The sequence below is a fragment of the Orbicella faveolata genome, unplaced genomic scaffold, assembly GCF_042242905.1.
Source record: "Orbicella faveolata isolate gen_17 unplaced genomic scaffold, um_ofav_v1 contig_14, whole genome shotgun sequence".
Lineage (NCBI taxonomy): Eukaryota > Metazoa > Cnidaria > Anthozoa > Scleractinia > Merulinidae > Orbicella > Orbicella faveolata.
In genome coordinates, this window is record NW_028301541.1 from 12,800,001 (window position 1) to 12,818,948 (window position 18,948).

Below are 18,948 nucleotides of genomic sequence, written 5' to 3' on the forward strand. Positions count from 1 at the left end.
ATAGTTGCACCTTGGAAATTTGATGTTCTTAAAACTAGCATATTTGCTCTCGAAACTTCGCTTCTCGGGCGAATATTTGTTTTAAGAACATCAGATTTCCGCGGGGCAACTATTTAACACATAGATTCCATGTTGCCGTGCGTCTGTTCAGCAATAGATCACAGATGACGTCAAAATGTGGTAAGAACAAATAACTATTGACGTCTTCTGTGATCTATTACTGAACAGACGCACGGCAACATGGAATCTATTTGTTTTATCTAATAACGAAACAAACTACTAATGATAAAGCTTTTTTATTTCAAAATCTTTCAACATAACTCGAAAGCGGGCCTTTGCCCACTTTGGCGGACACGAAAAAAGCCATTTGACGTAATCTATTGTCTATACAAAATGAAGCAATCTCATTGGTTGCTATGCGTAGCAAAGAATTGTGATTGGTCCAGGAAAATCACGCCACTGTCAAACTTGACTCGAGCGTCGCTTCTTGTGGAATGAAAACTTACAGTGAAAGCAGAAATGAACTGCGAAATTTACAAATCTTAAAGAAAATGGTGGAAAAGTCGAGTCAGTTTTTGTCATCAGAGCAGCCCTGAGAGCCGAAAAGCTTGGACGTTGCCTTGAATATTGCAGGATTTGAACTATACGCTCGGAAAAATTGCGGTTGCGATCAACCTGGAGGCCATTCGATTCGAGTTTTGAATGAAAGGAGCGTCTGTGACGGTGGAAATTTGTGACCTCTGTGGTTGGTGATTCTCAAATCAGTTTGAAATAGTGTCGGAGATACCTTTTAGCTGCGATACAGTTGGCCCTGAGCTGTAGTGAGCTTTACTTTGCACAATGCTGTGCCCTGAAACGGACTAAAACATTTGCATCGGAAAGTAAGGTTATGTGTTTATTTTAACTGATTTTAAGAAGTGATGTTTTGATGTGTCATTCCTGACATCAATCAGTGTTTGAACAATTATTGTGAGACTGAGAAAAGTTAATTTTTTGAATAAATTAATCTCAAAAGCATTTATTGGGTTTGTTAAATTCGAGATAAGCGGCTATGGTTCTCGGCTTACCAAGACCAATTTTGTGCTTGGTTTAGTCCCGCTTGACTGCCACTAGGACTGCTCGAGTATTTTTTCTGAGTCATTTCCTAAAAGAACGGCTTTATCTTTCTTCCTCCTGCTTCTCGTACCCGTTCAATGCCTCGGCAAGACTTTTTTGTACCTTACCTTATGCTCAGTCACGTAAAATATTATCTTAATTCTCAAAACTTTCCGCCATTCGAAAACACAGATAGAAAAACTTTGTAATGATGACGTCAATCGTGGGTCTGTCCTCTAATAGATCATAGGCGAGAACCAATCAAAATGGGAGAATAACGGGTTATTATATAACGCGTTTTAGTAGAATTCTACTGGTATACTAATGCAAATGCTGTAATCTGATTGGCTGAGCCTTTGAACACTGTCAGCCATTGGTGTGTAGTGGCTGGGGGTCGTCTAGGAAGTGGCGACGTTTTTTTCGTTTTTCCAAAGTTTTGGAGGAAAATTTTGATGCAAATGGATAATTAATTTCTGAGAAGTCTAAACGAAGGACATTTACAGCTCCTTGACATTTAAAAAAGTTAAAATTATTGAAAAAACTGATGCACGCCTGCACACAACTTCAATTTTAAATGACAATTCAATCCGAGCGATCTTTTTCAGGCGCAAAGTTTAATAATACGTCAAGAAATAATTGGAAACCGTTATTTGAAGTAAATTATAGTAAGAATTCTACTAAAACAATTAGATTATTCGCTCTCGATTTCAATTCGGCCTCATCAATTCACCTCATAGAAATCTCGAGCTCATAATCTAATTGTTGATTAGCAGAAATCTACTAGCGCTCTATCACGAATGCCGTTCTCTAATTAACCACGCTACTCCTGTCTATTCTGTGATAGAGAGCGAGTAGCGTAGCAGTGTACAAAATGACCGCCACTTCTTGGCGTTTTCGAAGTGTCTGTGAAGAGGATTTAGGTAAAGTTTTTTGAACGACTAGTAGATTTATACTAAAACAATTAGATTATGAACTCCAGATTTCTGTGCGTGATAGAAATCTCGAGCTCATAATCTCATTGTTTATGAGTAGAATTCTACTAGTATACTGATGCAAATGCTGCAATCTGATTGGCTGAGCCATTGAATACCATCAGCCATCAGTGTGCAGTGGGTGGAGGTCGCCTAGGAAATGGCGACGTTTATAGCGTTTTTCCGAAGTTTTAGAGGAAAACTGTAATGCAAATGGCTAATTAAATTCCTGAGAAGTCTACACGAAGGACATTTACGGTTTCTTGACTTTTAAAAAAATTGAAATTATTGAAAAAGCTGATGCGCGCGCACACAACTTCAACTTTAAATGACATTTAATCCGACCGATCTTTTTCAGGCGTAAAGTTTAATAATACGTCAAGAAATAACTGGAAACCGCTATTTTAAGTAAATTTTAGTAAGAATTCTACTAAAACAATTAGATTATTCGCTCTCGATTTCTATGAGGTGATAGTTGATGAGGCCGAACCTAATAGAAATCTCGAGCTCATAATCTAATTGTTAAATAGAAAATCGATTTTTACCCAATCAGCGCGCGTATTTTCTTAGGGCTGTTTCCTAAGTTCCGATGGAGAGAAAATTGTTGAAGGCGTAAGAAATACTATTGAATTAAGACGATATAAATTTTCAGATTAAAGAAATGACACCAGAAAATGTGCAAAACGTTCCAACCGATTGCTTGCGGCTCGTAATTAAGTTGGTTTGCGACTTTGTAGATTGAAAATGCTGTTTAGTTCATAAAAAAAAATGGTTGATTCGTCCAATACCTAACTTTAAAACCTCAAATTTGATATGAAGTTTACGGTACCTGTCAGGTGACGCACAACATAGACACCCCTCGAGGTGCACAGTAACCTTTATATCGTAGTGTTCACAGAACGTGGTTGGACATTTTTACTATAGGTAGGATAACTGTTTTATCTTATTGTTTTATCTCTTTGTTTCTTTAATATTTCATTACTAGCTTGCATGTTTACTGACAAATTCGAAGCGAAACGAAGCTGTATGTCTGTTAGAAGAAAAACGTTTCTTCTTGTGCTAACGTTGTGTTAACTCCTTATTATATTTTATGAAGATGACCATACTTGCGCTTATAGTTATGCCGGTTATGTAACATAACTGGTAAATAATAAACACAATATTTGTTTATTAACAATGTACCCAGTTGGCACAGCACTGCTCGATCCAGTGAGGTCATTCTTAACGTACATAAAGTTTTATCAAAGAGCAATTTTATTTTCTTCACTATTTTAATTCTGGGGAGGTTCCTTAGGGTGACAGAAATAAATTCGGCCTCAAGGACAATATCTACATTTGTTTATTCTGACAAATTTTCGTTGTCTTTTAGATTTGGATGCCAGAATGAGGGAAAAATTAAACCTGAAGTATTTCTGACTGGCAAGTGTTTTAAGAATATCTTATAATCATGAAATTGCATAAAAACTCGGTCATTCTACGTACTAGAGTAGCGAGGTTGGGCTGAGTACCCGATCCAGTTTATTATACGACTAGGTTCGTCGTTCTCCAAAGAAGTGGAACATTGTCTTTCGCACCCCTTCGTACCTAATTCACGATTTGAATATCACACGGAACTCGTGAGTTCAAATTGCCAACACATAAGAGGACATGTTGCAGAGACGTGTAGGGGACCAGTGGCGGATCCAGGCCTTAAGCTAAGGGGGGGGGGGGGGGGGGAGTGCATGCCCTACCGGCTTTTCTTTCTTCTGCGATATTTTTTTGTCCGCCCCTTATGATTCTAGTGCTACAGACAACTACTCAACCTCGCACCGACTATGTTCGTAAAAGTTTCTCCTAGAGCGGTGCTGCGTTGTAGAATAGCCTTCCAACTTATATTAGAGTACCTAAAACATTAGGTGAATTTAAGACGAAGCTAAGTAACTTCAGTTTTGAGTGAATTAACGACACGGCGTCCCTGAAAAGCAGTACTTTTGTTTTCATTTTTTTCTATTGAAATAGGTAGTTTAGCTCAGTTTGTTTAGATTACGCTTTTATTCTTTGTAATTACTTTTATAATGATTATATTGTTTAATTTTTACATCTGTAGATATTTTTGCTTGTATACAGCAGATTGGAATTTACCGTGTATAAATAAAGTGATCTATTTATTTATCTTTTCTTTCCCAAAATAATGGGGGGGGGGGGGGGGGCCGGGCCCCTCCCCTAGATCCGCCACTGAGGACAATTTCAATCACAACATGTACACACACACAACAAAATGCAATAGGGACATGTCAAAGGTACCCTCGTGTGGACTTTAACGAGTTGAACTTCACGAGACTTGCAGCACAGAGAAAATGTTTCAGGGACGTCATTCCTTTGTACGGTTGGGCAAGAGTCAGAATGCTTTAAGCTTGGGTGTTGGGAAAATGTCTGCAACCTATGGGATTAAATTCGAGCATCTTCGATTGTTCATCGACAGAAGCCGACATCATACTTCGGCAATTCGGGAATTTCTGTAAAGCACTAAGACAACGGCCATTGAACGCAAAATTTGTAGCGTGCCACTACGATTCCCTTTGTGTGTACATGCATATTGTTACACCGTCTACTTGTGTCAATGGCAAGTGATTTTGTCGCTGCAACCTGGTCCTCTGTGACTAGGCACCTCATGAATTTCTTGCATTCAGAAATTTAAAACTGCCTGGCAAATGAATAGACTCTAAGTATATGCGTTTTATTAAGCTACGCTGTGTCCTGTATTGAAACTCATAGAAATTTTCCTCAACAAAGCCGATCCTTCCCTGCAAGATAGCAACAAAAGATCCACGTTATGATAGTTTATTCAGCCATACAAAGTATTCAAAACTAAGCCGCCAAGTAGTAACAGCCATAACAACAGCTCTGTCATAGCTGATGAACAGTAGTGAAATGTACTTCTGAACAAAGCACGAAATAGGAGATGATTACACAATAGAAAGGTACATAACAAAGGTTCAATGCACTTACAAAAATTTAACAAGTAAATCAGCTAAAGGTGGTTTTCACATAAGAAAAATCACTTCTTGGAGCATTCCTTATGCGGAACAGCATTCAATATTCATTCAGCGTTCACATATTCAGTGCAAATTCCATAAAATTGGAGTGTTGAAATTAGCGTCTTTCCTATCTAACCCATTCTAAAACATAAACAGGTAGTCTGTACGAGAAGTAAAATGCTGTTTACTATTTTCAACATATCTCTTTTCTGTACGAGAAGTAAAATGCTGTTTACTATTTTCAACATATCTCTTTTCGTTTCAGAGACATTCAAGTTTTTGTAATAGGCAAATTAGCGAAGTCATAAACTCAACCAAATTTTGATCAAATGTGATGAAGAAAGATATCTCAGCCAGTTTGTATCAGAAATGTTTGATTCTTTGCATTAAGATTCCACTAACATACTGGGTTCCAGACCTCCCCGATGTTAAAGGCTTTTCTGGCCACCTTTGGCATTCGATTTTGATATTTGCCAATGGTGCCTCATCTACATGATCCAGGAAACATAAAACATGTTAGGTCGACTGTTCGAGTTTGTGGCTTGTTTACTGTTTTTCTAGCTGAAAATCACTAAAATATTGAAATCAGACTGGCGGGGTCAGGAAAAGAGTGAGTTGCTATGATGAATATTAGCGTACTAAGTTTCAATGGTCGCTGCTGCAAATTGACCGAGATGGCGACCGAGATAGCTTTATTAATACACTTGATCTCATATTTGGTTTGAGTTTTTGACGTCGTCAGCCCTGTCATTTGCATATTTTAAACCTTTTTCAAACTTAGATATCTTCGGAACTAATGCAGGTATTTGGTTTTTAATCTTTTGTGGAATTCTTTGTGATACACCCAAAAATTCAAGAGGTAAAATTGGATCATAGTAGCACTTTAAGAGACCGCGTGTCCTCCGTAAACAAGAGATTCTGTTGTGGGATCATGAGGAGAGAGCGGAAAGGGTAGTGTACACTGTGAAGCATACACTGTGAAATGGACGATAAGAGGCGAGACAACATGAAAGAGAGACTTTAAATACTGTACGTTAAAGGTCAATAGAAAGCAACTGAAACTTTTAAAGCCTACAAAAAGTTTCCCTCGTATAAGACCATGGGGAAAGATACTATATCTTCTGAACTGTGCCATTAAAGAATTCTCGGACAAACCTGTTTTGTTTAGCATTTGCGCACTGTGCAAGTTGTTTTAAGTTTCACATCACTATGTTAGAGCGGACTTTCACTATTTGGTACTCTAATCTTGTATGCAACAAAAGTGCAATATCTCTTCCAAATATAAACCCACACCTCTTTGAAACAAAAAATTCCTTCCGTAATGAACCTCCTGAAAATAAACCCGACAAACTTGTTGGGTATTATCACATGTCTTGCCATTTATTCTTAGTATAATGTATCACTGGCAAAAAACAATACCACACTTTTGTCTGGTGGATCCTCGTAAAGTGCCAAACTTGTTTTTGAGGAGAGGTTCGAGCTGCTCAGTGAGTTTGGTATAATTCCTTTCCAGTTCTTTCTGATAAGCACGTTGGTCAGCTGTGATTAGATGTTTGTTCCTTTGTAAGGCGTCTCCACATCTATAAAGGGGAGCAGCAAAAGATAGTATCCCTATGTATTGTATGCTGCAGGTTTTTAAATTACTCTAATGGCAACAAGGCAACAACTAAAAAAACACGTAACGACAACTTGGGGCAACTAAGAAATACTAAGACGCTAAGGACCACTGAGGACACTGAGGACCTTTAAGGGTTAGTATAGTAAAGAACAATAAGAACAGTTTAGGACAACAGAGGAGAACTGACAACTACCTCAAATAACAACCATCTCTTTTTTTTTTTTTCTTTATGGCAAATAACTCTCCACAAATACCAGAATATTTTATCCTGATCTATATTTACTACTCGAGTTAAAACTTCCCTACAATGGTCAATTAATGCTTACCTCTTGATAAATTCTTTGAAACAGAGTCTGAGTCTGTGATGGTGTCTAGTTATCATCTGACTCTCTCCTTCTTCGTCCGATTCCTGGCCGTGACACAAGAACACCAAAGCAATCTCCAATGGACCCTGTTGCCAAAAACAAAACCAACCACAGAAAACCCACTTCACTTTGATAAATATTAGGGTGTTCTGAACGAGATCGCTGGCATACAAAGTAGTTTTATGTTATGGATCAAAGTACACAGTTGTGAACTTCATGAGAGTCTTAATAAAACATCATTTACCATCCAGGCTATTTTGGACTATTTTTCAATTCCCAAGTGTCAAATTTCCGATGGGCAATTGATACATGGAATTTTTTCAAGGACACATGCTGACATTGACACACTAACAGACACAATCCCTCACAACTTTTAAGCCCAAACTGGTCAGCTTACTTGCAAGATGAAAACAAAACGCTTCGCTAAAAGTAGTCGTGCAACCAAATGACTGCGTGCAGACTTCCTTGATTCATCATGAATGTTCCCGCAGCAGGTGATTAAATTGTTTATTCTTGTAACTTGTGCACCCAGTCAACAATGCATCGATATCAGACTACTGAGACTGCAGTTTACCTGATTAACAGTAGTGCCAATAGAACCCTGTAAAACCATTTGAAGCATCTTCGGGTTGGGTGGCTCTTGTTGTATGGCGCTCAGAAGTTCTTTTGTTCTCAATTCCATATCTTCAATGGCAACTTCAATAGGGCTTAACACAATCTACACGGTGTCAATCAAGTACTAATGAATAATGAAAGTCACCAAGTGCTTTGGTGGTTGTATTATCGCAGAAGAGTTTGTTTGATACAGTTATTAGAGTTTGTATTGTATCTGTGCTCCTATCATTGCAGTAAAAGTTATGTTTAGTGTTCTAAAGGGGCTATTTCAAGCAGGTATTCCAGGTCTTTTTGATTTTGTGATGTACAACACTACTCTCAAATTAAAAACCCCCTCAAATTAATAGTTTTCCTACAATAACAAATAAGTAATAAGAAACCAAGATGGCGAGGACTGAGAAGATTAAGGCAGATTCGATTTACAAAGTGACAAAACAATTAGCCAAGATTCTCAACATACGCTGCCATAATTTATGATGTAACACTTGAAAATGTGAACATCATTAACATGTATTCTGAACAACCGTAGAGTAATAGTTAGGAGTTATTTAAAACAATATATGTTGAACAAACCTGTTCTCGATGCACGACATTGACACGGGTCTTGACATAAGGAAACGAATTAGCGGCCGTCAAAATTGTCTTCCTCTTGTACTGAGTGACTAACTCGCCATGTGCTTTGCCGCTCGGTGTAAATGGTGTTTCATACATAAACCTCCCTATGAGAGAACAAACACATCAACACATTGTCCCCGCGTGTATAAAGTACGTCGGGTTGTACTGTTATTGATAAACATTAAAGAACAAACGTACTTAAGTTGAAATTCTTGTCAAAGTATGTTTTCCGGTCTTTCAGCTCATACTCATCAAAGTAAGGGTCCACAAATGTGAGTTGAATGTACGCTTTCTCTGGATCCAGCTTGTCTTGTTCAACAGCATTCGAATCTTTAATCACTTCAACAACATCTGGTCCAAACTTTTCGCCATAAAATGCCTGTAAAGGGAGAGCTCTCAGCCTTGGTTTGATAGTTATATTTGATTGGTCACTTGGTTGTATAATTGAAAAGAACTGGCACAAAGATCAATAAACGATTGACATTACGTCCAGTCCACTTACCAACCATCAGGTTACACCTTTTTATATAAGCACGTCTTGTTCTTGGCCGAAGCTGAACGTTCTTAAAATGATGGAAAATGTTTGGAACTTACCCTCCGTGTATCCCAATGCTAATCACGTTGAAAACAATTCAGTTTCCTCAGACATTTTTGGAAGCGAGGTACATCCGTACAAGATACTAATAGAATTAATGAGTTACACGGCTTGTACAATCATTTTCACTGTCTTTGTCACATGAAATTCAAACAACGACTGAAGTGAAAAATTATGTGCTTCCTGTGCGTAGGACATGATAAAAAAGTTTTGTGTTTAAACTGAAAACAGTATGTTGAATTAGTGACTGATGGAATTGACTGACCTGCAAACGATGCGACACTTCTGGCAGCTTTGTTATGGCGGGTTCCTTGTAAATGTACTCCTCTCCATCAAGATCTCCAAATTTAGATCCATAAAAGCCCACCCTAAAATACGTCCCTAACATACGCTTTCCTTCCTGAAAATCACACAACGCGCTGCATCAGTGAAATTGATTTTCCGTCCAGTTTAAACTTGTAAGCCCCAATAGTGTATACCATGTAATCCTTTAGCATTTCAACTTAATCATATATTAAGATCACCAAAACATAGCAATGATAACTACAGGAGATTAGCATGGCCGAGGGATGACAATAATAAGGGACCACTGGCTAAAAATAAGTTACGAATTCAAAAATGAAGACTAAATTTAATTAAAATGTCATGGTGCTTTTACAAAATTTCATTGAAATTCCTAATCAACCGGAAGAGAATATAACCACAAACAGGTAAATGTACAAAAAAAACCCTCGGACTTAACGACAAAAAAACGTTCAACAGGGTTTGAATGTCTTCACTCCTCACCAAACCAGAGGAAATGTCTGAAGAAGAGTGTGGAGCCGATATATATTTACGTCTTAATGGCTTATGTAACATATTTACTTACTCCTTGAAAACAATTAATCTTTACAAAATACAATCTGTCAAAAAGACACACTCGGACTTACTTCAGCGGTCTTTGTAAGTACTTCTCCACAGGGTTCATGGTAATTGTGACCTATATAAGTTTTAACTGTAATCAAGCACTATCTCCTACCGTTTGTATGATTTTGCTGAAAGCTTCTGAAAGTTTTTGATGAACATGAGTTAATTTCTTGTAGTCACGTCTGGCCTCCAGTATAGGGATAAGCAATTTATACACTTCATTTACGCATTCATAGAGATGAGAACGAAAAAATGTGCTGGCAGCTTTCTCGAGGAGCAACACCAATCCATTTTCACAGAAGTACTTTCCAGTGCAGATACCCTCTTCATCCTGGACAAAAACAAACACGCACATTGTTAAACGGTTTCTTCAAACAAGAATAAAGTGGAGGAGGAAGAGCGTTATTTAATACGTCAACTGAAAGGAACGGTTAATTAATCAATAACTGTACGAAAAAAGCTGCATCGTTTGTAAAGTTTTAGCTTGATAAAACATTTTACAAGAGAGCAACTTATTTTCACACAAGTGTCTAAGCGGTTCGCAATCACGAATCTGATGAGCTTATTACGCCGGGCCGTTTTCCATGAACGATTCGGACCACGAGTTACAGACTGCGCACATTCCCTTAATAGGAACTGAAGCGTAGAAGTTAAAAGACATTGTTTCGGATAATGAAAGCCGTCAGATCGCGAAATAATTATGACGTGAAACTCCCTGGATGTGTTTATGGTGATAACCAATGGGCGTATTACTTTGGTGCTGTTTATGCACCAAACCAGACTTACAGGCGAGACGACGTCATCTGAAATAGCACTCTCCTCGAGAACATTTGGTGATATCTTCTCAAATGCGACACATCCTATGGGAAGATACGGCTTGTCTTCCAGCATACTCAGGTATTCGGATACAAGGCCTGCTGTATGGACCAGACACATGGCAGCCTCAACTTTCGCCTGCCATAAAAAGAAAATAAATAAGTAAAGAGTGTTGACCTAACACGTGTCAAACGGAATAGCTATCACACTGTAACAGATGCCAACACGGTGAGAATTTGCGATCAGAACTCAAAGAATAAACAACTAAAGTGGCAAAATGTGTTACAACCAAGTCTCTGTTTGTTCTAGCTGTGTTCAGCGACAACACTGTTGCTGATGATGACGAAGATGATAGCGGCGACAGCCAATGATGGCTGAAGACGGGTAGTTTAAGGCTGTTTTTCGAGAACGCTTCAGTTCCTGATCAAGCTAAGACAGTCCCAACTCTGAGTATTTAATGGCGTGGAACAGTGTCACAAACTCTTATTAAATGTTTGAAGTCAATTGTTATCTAGCATAATAACGCAAAATGTAAACAATGATCATTGATGTCTCCAATCTTATTTTTTTAAAACCTACCACTAAGGTGACAAAAGGAAAACGAAAGGCAACACAAAGCGAAACAAATGACTTGTTACTGTTTACCACATACCTCGCCGTGTTTGGAGGCCATGTTGTACAGCCATGTCAGTCGTAAATCAGGCGAGTTTTGATAACTGATGAAAAGATACAAACATATGCACACAATGAAACGCCAGCATTACAAAGGAATTTGAACACAAAGAATTTTGACTCTTTGCATTTGACTACCACTTTATTTCCACAGTTAGACATTTTTGAACTTCAACAATTGACACAAAAAGTGCCACTCACGTTTCGACTTTCGACATATTCAACTTGAGTGTCAAAGGGAAACGAATTCCACATATTTTCATGGTGCAAGTTGTAAAAATTTCGTTACACCCCAGACACGGTTCCCAAATTCTGTTCAACATAAATTCGACACGGGAACGCGTGATACACAGGTTCAAGCTGTTGTCGCTCGAGGAAATTTACACTCTTTTCAAAGTTTTGTTGTTGGGTACTACACACTATTCACTGATTCTGGTAATTTTCCTGTAGGGAAAATCAACTGTCTGTCAGATTTACAACTTTGTTCAACATCAGCATAAACATTACCTACCCTTTGGCAATTCTGTACATAAGATCAATCAACATTTCTGGATCCTAATAACAACGGACAACAAAATTACAACAATTCATTTATCTACTCATTGTGCCCAGTTGTTTAAAAATGGAGAATAAGTCGTTCTTTTTTATTTGATAGTTTTAATTGGTTAAGATAAAAAATATACAAAAGTAACAATACAAAGAGAAATCAGACAAAATAGCTAAAATTAAAGGAAATAAACAAACGAACAAAGAAACCCAGTTTATCTAGCACCTAATTAATTATTGTCAAATTCAAATGTGCTCCGCAGTTCTTTCCCTTTTTCTTAAGTGTTTTAGGAGCTTGCAGTGTCCCCTAAATAGTATAATAACAGCTTCTGTCTTGGTTATGAAACACTGACCTTTGGGTAAGCTATTTTGACATTTCTTGACATAACTAGTTGAACTCGAACTCTTGAAAAGATTTAGTCTCTCTCCTTCAGCTTTTCAACATGGTTATTGTTGTCTTTTAATTAGCCCGGACAACATAAATACAATTTTTTTTTTAGAATAGCTCAAGAGTGTAAAAAAGAACGTTATAAAGCGGCACATTATTTACACAAGAAAAAACAACGAGTTAAGATCACAACAGGTACCTCTTGATATTCCTTCATCTTGACCGTATCTGATAGAATCATATGCAGATTGAACACCAGTTCTCTGACCTAAGATTAAAATGATGTAATTCTGGTTTTTGTTGATAAGAGGGTAAAATGTTGCTGTAAGAGCCATACTAAATTAGAGGTCAAATTTCTAATCGACATGAAGTAGGCTGATTATGTCATTGATTGTCGTTTTTTGATCTACCTGATCTGGGAAAGTGCTTGTCCTCAGCTCTTGATCCGATTCCGCATACGTTATAATTGTTTTCAGCGACCGACGAAGCTGATCTTCATTAAAAGTCTGCAAATTCAAGAAGAAGGATTAGCCTCTTAATCTCCAAGGGAAACGCTTGCCCACAACGTATGGCAAGGTAAAGATAAAAAAAAACGAAGGGGAAGGTATGGTTTTTAAGCGGTATTGCAATCTCGTTCCCAGAGGCTTCGGTCCTTTTGGTAAGCACCAAGAAATCGGAAGGAAAGCCAGCATCATTCACAGCGGTAACTCCCCGCTGGCGCATGTTCAGAAACCGATATTGTATCCGAACGCCTGCGCACAATCAAACCAGAACCAGGATTTTCTGGAGCCCCTCTCCCAGGGAAAAATACGTCCTTATTTAATTTTAAGGTCTATGGCAGGTCTGGCATCTACAATCATATTTGACATCCCCTGGTACATAAATGATACAAGGTAGCTAGGTGTAGAATAATAAGTGACAACTTACTTGTGAAGTACCAACAAGGCTGGAAAGTGACATTGTAACTTGCATCTTGACCCGTGCGAAATTCTGAACAAGGTGAAGAACACATTTTAGACACAGAATGTTTACTTTTTATTTCTAATTTTAGACTTATCTTCTTGCTAGCAAAAGCAAAATTAAACATTTAAAAAACACGAAACAACCTTTTAAAGAATTGTTTCGGCATGCCTTTTGCCATGTTGAACTGAGTAACCTGATACACATAGCTAATATACAAGTACTACAACATAGAAATGAATGTCACATAACAAACGAAATCTCAAAACCGTTACAGAATGTCTGGCACTGTCTGGTACAGGTACTCTTACACAGGGTGTGGTTCTGTCTGATGCTAAAGGTACAAGAGTTTGACCTAAATGGGTGCTGAAATGTTGAACTTGGGTGTTCAATTTAGGTTTTAAATGTAAATTGATTCGAATATCACTCCCAAATGTTTTGCAAACTTACGTTTCCTATCTCAAAGTTCTGTCTCATGAGGAGATAAAGAGATGCACTGGCCTGGGCTCGAATACTACTGAGAGCCGAGCTGCAGTGGTTAAGAAGTCTGGAACAAAGGTCAGCACAAAGCTCTGTGTCATCTTCAAACAACAGTTCAGGGAACTACAAATAGTAATCACAAATATGTCAGTCTAACAGTGTCACATAGGTGGACCGTGGTTATTCAAGACAACTGAATTTAATGGAGAATACTACGAGGAGGTCCTGACAAACTGCGTATTTTCTAACCAAGCGTTCTCCAAAAACCAAGAAATGAAAATTCAGACTAAACCCTCGACGACAGAAGATCTCAGTCAGCGAGGAACTAACTGGTCAGTCATTTATCCAATCCAAATTCAAGTTTGGATCAAGAATTATTTTCAAAGGAAGGGTACAGATCTGAAATTACACGCCATATATTATCGGGAGTAGGTTTTCACTGGTTTTGTCGACTGTAAGAGAGCAGTGACATGTCTTATAACCAACACACTGGTCAGCTATAATTTTTAAGTCGTGAAGAAGTTTAATTGCGGACAACTCAAACTCTTAACGCAACTACACATGTCGTTGCCAGTGGTTTCTAGGATAACGGTTACAAACATATCAACAATGGAACTAACATAGGAAATACGAATAACATAGGAAATACGAGACAAACGATAAAAGTGGACATTTCCCTGACGATATTGGGAATACGGCGATCAAAACAGCATAAAGAACGTAACTTGTGATGACTTGTAAACGCGAGCGAAAACTTTCTGATTTACATAACCCGCGCGAAGGTCAAACTATTTATGCATAGCGGCGCGGACTGGGGCTAGGCGGGGAATTGGTTTTTAAATGTCTCTTACACTTCCTTTCTTGTTCTATACCCACATGTGACGGCATGCACGGGCTCATTGTTAATTTACATAGCGATAGTGCACATTCAACGATTACCGGTACTCCTGGCTCGGCTGGATAACGTTATTCACCGGTACATCACTATCCATTGGATAAGTGTTGACAAAACAAACCACGCTAGGATATCCGATGGACAGTGATTTATCCGGTGGATAACGTTATCCACCTTTCAATCAACCCGGGCCTGTTCTTTACGCCTGTAGTTTCTATTAGGTTCCAGGTTACTCAAGAATATTACCTAGGGTTTAACTAATACGGTCACTTTGATAACGTAATAAGCTATGCATTGAAGAGAAAGTCAACATTTAGTTTACTAGATGTAGAAAAACACCATGACTTGAACATGGACACATGGTGACACTACCATAGTTTTACTAGAGTTGCATCATGTGACATAAATTGTAGATTGTGATACAACATTCCCTTCACTGGGGAATGATAGTCCTTAGTAGAATTCTACTAGTATACTAAAGCAAATACTGCAATCTGATTGGCTGAGCTACTCGTATACTATCAGCCATTAGTATCACCCAACAAGTGGACTAATGCAAATCCTGCATTTCAATTGGCTACGCAACTAGAGGACTATTAGTAATAGTCCTCGAGTAGCGAAATTGGCGCAATCGAGCGTAACGCTTTCTTTCGTTTTATTCCCAAATAAATATTTCTTCAACTTGCATTTGTTAACTTTATTATTGCCTTTTCTGTCCGACTAGTTCGGTGATACTAAAACAATTAGACCCTTCGCCCTCAAGGGCCACGGGACAATAGCCCATTCGGCTTCGGCTATTGACCCGTAGCCCGCCAGGGCTACGGGTCTAATTGTTAATTAAAGTGCAGGACTGGAGGTCGTCGACATGATGGCAACGTTTCTTAGTTTCTGTAATGTTTTCAGGAAGATTTAGAAATATTACTGGATAATTAAATTCTCAAGAACCATAAAGTAAGGAAACTGACCGTTATGCGGCTTTAAAACCATAGAATTTTCAGTGAACCGACGAGCGCGCGTGTACAAATGCAAGTTTCAAATAACAATTCAATCCGTGCTATTCTACTAAAGCATGAAGTTTAATGCTACGTTGGGAAATAATTGGAAATCGTTATTTGAAAGAAATTTAGTTAGAATTATATTAAAACAATCAGATTATTCGCTTATCACCTCATAGAAATCTCGAGCTCATAATGTAATTGTTAATAAGTATTGAATTTGTTTGAAAAAATGTCTTTTCAAAAATTCAGGTCACATTTTCTGAGGTAGGTCCTGAGCATTAACTATGTCCTGAGTAATTAGAAAAGTAAAAGCAATGAGGTAATAGTAACTTGGGCTTGTATATTTGGTCAGATTTAAGTCTTACCTTATAAACAATTGATCTTTGTGTTGCAAATATGTTTTGCAGAACTCTTTCACTCTGATTGCAGTTAAGGGAATGAAGCAACACCCGAAGTATTCCACTTAAAACCACCCGCAGGGACTCCGAGGTAGCCACCGTCTAAAAGAGAAGTTACACTGAATAAGTCACAATCCAATTTCAGCGTAGTGGATTTTGAATACCTAGTTCTGAGATCAAGCCCTGCCCAACTTGTCATTTAGTTTGCCATATTAATGCTTTCCATCACTACCATCGATATTTCATCATTACTTCCAAAGGATAAATGCAACTTATCAATAAATAAATATAACATTTTAATATATACATATACAAATGATATTTTGGAATCCTGAGCACATGACGTGATAAGCACTTCCTATCACTGCTGTTCATTTGTACTGTGAAGTTAAACATTATACCTTAGGTTTTAAGCTACCAGCATACTTTTAATCTGATGCAGCATCCACTGTTATTTTCCGTTCATGTTAACTTATAAAAATTGTTCATATTAGCTAGTTGATTATGTCACTTTATTATAATCTGGATCATTGGATAATGCAATTCGAGAGTTTTCTTTGGCTTAGCCATCATGGGTTATGAGCCATTATACCTTATACCATGCTCTACAAATATGGTAAGTGGCGTTTTCATTTTAGTTTACTTATCTACATTTAGGGGGCGTTTTCAATAACACAATCATTCCACTGGCCCTTGTTGGATATGAGATGGTTATATCTACGATCTCATATCCAACAACGCTCGTGGAATAATGGTAAAATATCTTGTGAACGCCGAAAGTGGACGTGGCTTTATTCACAGGCTATGGTGGAGATCATTGGGATAGGTGCGGGATGCTCAAGTCTCAATGTCTCTTTCATGCCAGGATAATAAATGAGTAATGAAACGTTAACGGGTAAAGTGCAATGACCTGACATTTCAGACAGGGAGAGCAGCATTATGTAAAGCCGCCTCATGCCACAAAAAGCATAATACATTAATGAGCTATGGAATGGCCTCGGAATGAACTTTACTGAGTACTTTGACACAAATGAGCAAAGTTGTTACTTTCTGAAGAAATTGTTGTATTGTGTTGGCGGGTAGATGTAATACTAACTATCAACTTGTAGAAAACTGTAAAGGTAAATTAGCTGCCCTAGTGAGTTGCACTAGCCCTTCGTCAAAGAAACTTTAATACATCCTTAAATCTCCAAAAGATGAAAAGATCATTAACCAAAAATACAATACCTGTACTAAGTGCTCTAGTGTATCAAGAACAATGGAATTAACTTCCGCTGCAAGGGCCCCTTCAACTTGTGCATTCACCTCTACTTCAGGACGAAGTCTGGCCGACACAAAATAGATGTTCAAGACTTGTTAAAATAGCAACAAACTGTTTGCTATGTGTGCAAAGTTTAGCCTCACTAAAACATCCGTACCAACAATTTTAACATAGACAAAATATTCTCTCCTCAGACATTCGTTTTACAGCCAAAGTTTGGTCTTTGATTTGGTGCCATGCTAATATGATCAGACCTTGAATATCTAAACCACAAGCAAGCTATGAAGCTAGGTAACTTACAAACTTTCTTTACATGCTTGACTGATTCCAGCGACGACTTCCTGTATTTCCCCTTCAAAGTACTTTAAATCATTGAAAACATCTTCTGCATTTAACCGATGGCTTTTTCTCTTCCATTTTCAAAACTTTTATAGCGCTACTAACGTTTTCGCTGCTCTCTCTGTTGATTTTGCGTGTGGAGTTGGGCCAGTGCTTGTGATTGCTTTGCCGCGCCATCTCATGAATTTGTTGAGAATACGCACCTTGATTGATCATGAAAGCGCAGTTAATTTCCCTCTCTTTGACAAACGTTTTCTATAGTTATTTCATAGAGGCAATGGACCACACTACTTTCTATCAACAGTAACAAATAGCCATTAAGAGAAAGAAAAATTTTATAAAGAGTTAAAAATGGGCTCGACCCTTGACAACTCTCACCTGTTTTGTTGCTCGGTGGCCTGTCTCCACTGTGTTTGATCTTTACGCCACCTTAATCGTGATTCTGTGGTCGGTGACTGACCCTTTTCTGTTTGAACACAAAATGGTTTAGTTAATGTATCCAGAATGAGTTGTTTACACTTGGCTGTTGCCTTGTACACTGACCCACATTGTGTCGTCAGCACTTGTAAAACCCAAACTGATAGCAATGCCTGAGTGTGCAGCAAGTTGTGCAGTGTGCAGCAATTCTCAGGTTTTCTAAATTTTATTCATTTCTGTAAACTACATTTTGCCTCCTTTTTCAACGATTTTAATACCATTGTTGTTGTAAATAGTTTTGTGCTGTAAATAATTATCATGTAAAGTTTTAGTGAAGAATTTTAATGAGCCCAATAAAATCGTTATTACTATTTTATTAAAAAATAGATGATAATAATAATAATAATAATAATAATAATAATAATAGTAATAATAAGGAAGAATTCGTAGTGCGCAAAATACATATGGATATGTTCAAATGCGCATTACAGCTCAAATTATCTGAAACTAAAAGTTACAAGCCCTAAAATTACAATTACAGCTAACTAATCTAAATCACAGAAGTGGTAGTTATTAAAGGCGGGGAAAAACAACAAATGAATAAATAAAATAAGATAAAATAAAAGTTTATTATTCGGATTTTATGAAAACGCGTTACAAAACAAGTGTCCTAAGTTTGCCTTTAAAGCCGGCAACAGTGTCCTCAGACCTAATGTCCAGGGGAAGAGCATTCCAAAGCTTTACTTTACTTTAAGCCATTTACTTTTCATTCATAAGAGTGCAAGACCATACTTTCTGGGTGTCACAAAATGGTTCAAAAGGCGAAACTTGAACAGCCTAAATGCAATCTTAGAGGTATTTGTTTGTTTGTTTGTTTGTTTGTTTGTTTGTTTTCAAAGGGGGGGGGGGGGGGGGTTGGAAGAGAAGTAACCAAATTGTACACCTGCAGAATATTTTTTTGGTTGCCATGACTCGAAACTT

General features: G+C 37.8%; 1 protein-coding gene across 2 annotated transcripts in view; it reads right to left on the bottom strand.

The window, feature by feature from the left end:
- Positions 1-3,217: 3,217 nt before the first annotated feature.
- Positions 3,218-18,948, bottom strand: part of LOC110066846 (dedicator of cytokinesis protein 7-like) — a 105,830-nt gene continuing 90,099 nt past the window's right edge. The window contains exons 31-48 of one of the 2 annotated variants that reach the window (XM_089286681.1): positions 17,929-18,016; positions 17,178-17,274; positions 15,918-16,052; positions 13,630-13,782; positions 13,147-13,209; positions 12,630-12,725; positions 12,419-12,487; positions 11,797-11,840; positions 11,266-11,329; positions 10,584-10,751; positions 9,910-10,128; positions 9,157-9,291; positions 8,495-8,675; positions 8,255-8,400; positions 7,641-7,784; positions 7,028-7,152; positions 6,503-6,663; positions 3,218-4,849 (exon numbers count right to left, since the gene is read on the bottom strand). In XM_089286681.1, coding sequence (XP_089142807.1) covers positions 4,830-4,849; positions 6,503-6,663; positions 7,028-7,152; positions 7,641-7,784; positions 8,255-8,400; positions 8,495-8,675; positions 9,157-9,291; positions 9,910-10,128; positions 10,584-10,751; positions 11,266-11,329; positions 11,797-11,840; positions 12,419-12,487; positions 12,630-12,725; positions 13,147-13,209; positions 13,630-13,782; positions 15,918-16,052; positions 17,178-17,274; positions 17,929-18,016 — 2,108 coding nt within the window. In that variant the 3' untranslated portion in view covers positions 3,218-4,829. The remainder of the gene's footprint in view (positions 4,850-6,502; positions 6,664-7,027; positions 7,153-7,640; positions 7,785-8,254; positions 8,401-8,494; positions 8,676-9,156; positions 9,292-9,909; positions 10,129-10,583; positions 10,752-11,265; positions 11,330-11,796; positions 11,841-12,418; positions 12,488-12,629; positions 12,726-13,146; positions 13,210-13,629; positions 13,783-15,917; positions 16,053-17,177; positions 17,275-17,928; positions 18,017-18,948) is intronic. The other variant, XM_089286680.1, reaches the window with a different exon arrangement.